The sequence below is a fragment of the Nannospalax galili genome, unplaced genomic scaffold (assembly GCF_000622305.1).
Source record: "Nannospalax galili isolate Female #2095 unplaced genomic scaffold, S.galili_v1.0 scaffold1613, whole genome shotgun sequence".
NCBI lineage: Eukaryota > Metazoa > Chordata > Mammalia > Rodentia > Spalacidae > Nannospalax > Nannospalax galili.
The window spans coordinates 162,125-167,453 of NW_008332100.1; the positions used below are offsets into that span (position 1 = coordinate 162,125).

The window sequence follows — 5,329 nt, forward strand, 5'->3', positions numbered from 1 at the left end:
TTGCCTGTCCTTGAAGGGAGATGAGTTTCTTGCAGATAACAAAAAGATGCGTTTTGTTTCTTAATCCATTCAACTAGTCTGTACCTTTTGACTGGGGAATTCAGTCCATTGATATTTAAAGTTATTAATGAAAGATGTGTATTGAATCCTGTCATTTTTATTTCTGTTCACATTCTTGATATAGCTGTGCATTTCCATAGGTATATTGAATTTCTTTCTGTAACCCCTTGTGTATAGTCATTCCTTTCTTCAGCTCTTTTTATTGCTTCACGAACTCTCTGAAGGGCTGGTTTTGTGGACATGAATTCTTTCAGCCTATTTATGTCATGGAAGTTTTTTCGTTTGTCTTCAACTATTATAGACATTTTGGCTGGTTATAGTAATCCAGGTTGGCATCTGTGGTCATTTAGAGCTGGGAATATTTAGGTCCAGGCTCTTCTGGCTTTCATAGTTTGCTCTGAAATGTCATCTGTAATTGGGTTTTCTTTCATATGTGACTTGTTGTTTCTCTTTCGCAGCTTTCAGTATTGTGTCTTTGTTTGTATGTTTAGTGTTTTTACTATGATGTGGCATGGAGAGTTTCATTTCCGGCCCTGTCTGTTTGGTGTTCTTTATGCTTCTTGTATTTGTATGGGCATGTCTTTTTTTTAATTTTGGGAAATTTCTTCTACGTGTTTTTTTAAATTTTTCATAATCTTTGCTTGAGTGGTCTAATTCCTCCACTTTATCTTCGAGTCTTGATATTCTGTTTTCCATTTCATTCATCTTATTTGTGAGGCTTTCTCCTGTCATTTCTAATTGGCTTACTGAGTGTTTCACTTCCTTCTTCATTTCACCCTGAGTATTCTTCAACATTTCTTTTGTCTGTACTCATTTAGAAGTTTATCCCTATCTTCTTTCAGATCTTTTATTTCTTTGTTTGTGTGTTCTTTATATTCACTGAATTCTTTTATCATGTTTATAATTGTTCTTTTGAGTTCCATTTCCTGTGCTATCTCTAGGGAGTTCTCATAGTACTCCTGTAGAGAACTATTGGTACTTGGTGGGAATATATTATTTTGGTTTTTCATGTTATTATTTTTTCTTTGTGACTTTGTCATGTGAATTTCCTTCATAGTTTCTGATTCTTGTGTGAGACTCAAGCCTTTCTTTGTTGAGTTGAGATCTGCTTCTTTTTGTAAACTTTATGTGCCTTTGTGGTTTACTTGTTGGGCATGAAAACATGATTGGTCTAGGCTTCAGGTTCTCTCTTTGGATTTTATATTGGAGTGGCCTAATTGCTTCTGTCTTGAGGAATTCCCACAGAGGCCCAAGTGAGATGAGGCTCAGATGATATTAGGCTTTATCCTAAGGTATGGGTCCCTCCAGGAAAGATGCTGCCCTCAAGAATTTGGGGCCTGCCCTTGTATGGGAAAAGGGCCCAGGATAAATGCTGGTCTCAGGAAGCTGGTGGTTGTGCCACCCAGGGAAGTAAAGGGAGGTGAGGGTAGGACCAGGCCTAGAGGGTTCCTGATGGCTGCAGGGAGGAAATGGATTGGTCCTGATGCAAAGGATCAGGAAGCCTTGGAGGCCCTGGGCTGGGAGGTTAGCCCCAGTGTCTGGGGTGCCAAGAAAAGAGATGGGCCTGTACCCAGCCTAGGAGAAGAGACTTGGTTGGGGAGCTGGGAGGGCGAAAGAGGCTGGGGGAGTTCAAGGCATTCTGGGTGTGCTAGACTTACTCAGGGAAGGTGCTGGTACCAGGACACCTGGGGCTGTGCAGCCCAGGAAGCATAGAGATATGAGAGTAGAATTATTTCTTATAACTATAATTTTAATGTTACCTTTTAATTTAATTTTCAGATATCCCTATAAATTCTACCCTTTCTTCAAGGGGCAACTATTTTACATATTGAATACAAAGTTGTTTCTGTCGTTAAAGATATATTAGTTCAACTATTTGTGTATAATTTTTAAGTGGGTTGCTCTGAAAACCTAATTATGAAGTGATAGACTATGGGTAAATTTGTGGTTTCTAAATTGAGTTTTACAAGACAACCTTACTCTACCCAAGACGCCAGGCCGAGTGCACCAAGACCGCGAGAATCCAGTCTGCGATGCCAGCGGCCAAGCCTGTGGCTCCCGCACCTGCTGCGCCCCCGCCACTACCACCCCCAGGCACACATCTCTATGAGGAGTTGGGAGACAGTGCCATGTGAGTATTCAGAGACCTTTGAAGAGTGGGGTGGCTGTGTGGTGAGGTTGATCCCAACCCTATGTGGAAATGCAGCTGACAGCTTATTGCACTAAATTATTTTACTTTTTAAAACAGAAAAATAATTGGGTACCTAATAAAAATCAAGTTGAAAATAGTCAACAAATGCACAAATGTAGTATTCATATTAGAATACAACTGCAGAATAGAACTTGGATATTTTATTTAATCTTCCAGCATTCATGGTATTAGGACAATTTGGTGAAAAAATTATAGATTGTGGCGGAAAATATCAAGCAAGTATTCAAAACAACCATAATGGTAAAATGCTAATTCCTGATTTGAATTTAAAAACTAATTCCAACTTGGTAAACAAACTGAACTCTAGGGCACAAAATTCTATGCTATGGAGAAAGGGCTTAGTGATTAAGAGCACTTGCTGCTCTTCCAGAGGACCGAGCTCCCGCCATGGCAGCTAAAAACTGTAAAGTCCGTTCCAGAGGACCTGATGTCTTCTTCTGGCTTCTTGTGGGCATTGCACACACATAGTGGACTTACATACATGCAGGTAAAGCACTCATATACAAAAAAATAAAAATAAATAAATTCATAAATTTTTCTAAAATACTGCTTTAGGACACTGTGTAAGGAAATTTAAAAATCTCAGTTGTTAAATTCTATACTATTCATGGAACACCCTGTTCATTATATTGCTCTGAGGGTGCTGGGATTAACATTTCTACAGTTTGTAATTTCTAAACAATTTTAAATCATACAATTTGAAACAGCTTGTTAGCTTATTATGCAATGACTTCACAACTTTCTATCAAAAGATGCTGCCCACATAATCTAATTTAATTTTTGTATATACTAAAAAAATTTAAGAACAGCTACTTTGGGGCATGACATATAAAATAACCAGGTATAATATGTCATTTTGAAGAGAGCTAAGTTTAGGAAACCTTTGTTATAAGGGACTAAACCATATACTTATAATATTTCTATCTTACAAGAGTAAGACAAGTTTCAGAAATGAAGGAATTAAATTTTACTGGGAAAACCTATTTAAATAAATGCAATAATATTAATTGCCATATTAATAATATTATGTGTGGAGCTATTTATTTTAGTTTTAGTAATGTTAAAATTGATATTAATGTTATATAATATTATGTAAACATATAATACATTATATATAACACACTATGCAATTATAAATGCTACACAAGTTAAATTTAAAACAGAATTTATACACAGCATTCTGCTTCTAAAATGGCAATACAAGATTCATGTTTTTAATATATATTTATACCTTTTCTCATAGTCAAAATGATGCTCTTTGTTGGATTTTCTGGTGAAATAGGAATTGAGCCAATATGATTTGATTCTCTGATTATGTTGAGTGATTCCTCCTAGCAAAAGTATTTAGATAAAAAAGCATATGTGTGAAGTTAGGAGTGTTCACTTATGAGAATAATGACATATACATTCATTTTAACAAAGCATAGGTAATATAATGTGATCTGGAATCAATAGAGTTTGATGAGGATAAATTGCAGATAACAACACTTTAGGGCTATTTGCACTTGAAAAATTATAGTAGAACATTTCGATATTATGTATGTTGAAATGCTGTACATTTAGTTATCTGATTTTAGGAAATGTTTGTTTTATCTCTTAAATTGTTTAGTAATAATTCTAATAAGTTATAAAATGAACTAACTCCAAATGAGCTATTATTTTTAGAAGAAAAATTCAAAGAACATTTTGAAAACCTTCAAAATGTAATTAATAAGTTCATATAGACTAAATAATTTCTGTAACTCTTGCCTAGTACTGACATATTTTCCTTCTTCAAAACAAAAATAATAACTTCTTACAACTCAGTGTGCACTAACCATTTATTCAAAGATAAAACTTGGTCAGAATATTTTGTGTAATTTGAAATTTCTTTTTCAGGATTGAAATTACCCATGTTCACATAGGTGAATTTTAGGTATCTACAGTAAATAGATTGTTAGATATGATTCTATGTATAAATGTCATAGAATTTTATCTAAAACAATGTTAGACATTTTTGGAAAAGAAATAAAAACATGTATCTTCTTTCTTGGAGATATATATGTATATATATATATATGATATATATATTTAAATATATGTGGGTATTAAGTGTTTAAATCAACTTCCTGTCAGTATTGCATGATCCTTTCCAATTAACTGTAGTTAAACTTTTTTTTTCTTCTATCACATGTTTTCTCTTTCTCTCCTGTGGATACATAGGCATAAGTAAGTAAATAATATTATTCTAATAAGAGGGTGTTAGGAACTAGATTCAATGGAATGTATCAAATGCTGTTACTGTCTGCACAGGAGTCCTCAGCTTTCATAAGGCATGAATTTGTGTTTAAAAGGAAAGTTTCATGCTCCCTACAGAGTTTCCTTCTTACTTTTTCAAATGGTGTGAGCCTGAAACAAATGCTTACAGTGACCATACTTGTGCCTACCACAAAAGGTTTCAAAGTATTCTTGTTTTAAATTCAGATAATTATGTGAGTTATTTGGTCATAAGTAAGGTATATGGTTCTGTAGATTACTTCTTCCAAAGGCAATGGCCATGTAACATTAAGTTAAAAGACTTCTGATGTCTTTATTATTCACACTTCCAAAGTTATTATTCAGATAGGCTGATACTCCAGGTCCACTTGCAAGCACATTTGTCTGCATCATTTAGACATGCCAACAAATTTAGCTTTATAATCAACTAATTACCTAATATATTACCCTATTTTTCAATTGTTGTATAATTCTTATTCACATATTCCTCTTTTATTTTCCTTCCTGTTGAGTGAGTAAATAATATTAAACAACTGCTAAAATAAATTTGTTGTTCTGCTTTACCTCAAAGGCAAACCCTAACAAGGGGCTATTTAATGCACCTGTCACCCAGCCTTTCAGGAGGAAAGGTCCCAATGTTCATAGTACAGGCCCCTGATTTGTGCTGTGCAATTTTTCTACTTTAATTATAGTATACAGCTACTTGTGACAGTTGGTTCAGTAATGATGCATAAGCAGATCATGGAGTGATATCAAAACAATACAATTTTAATAAATTATTGTCACTAAAGAGAATCTCGA

General features: G+C 34.4%; 1 protein-coding gene across 1 annotated transcript in view; it reads left to right on the top strand.

Moving 5' to 3' along the window:
• LOC103729251 (protocadherin-15-like) overlaps nt 1–5,329 on the top strand; it is a gene marked incomplete at its 5' end in the record, with an annotated part of 182,914 nt that overhangs the window by 161,924 nt on the left and 15,661 nt on the right. Inside the window, 1 exon segment of the mRNA XM_029560706.1 lies at nt 2,051–2,191. Coding sequence (XP_029416566.1) covers nt 2,051–2,191 — 141 coding nt within the window.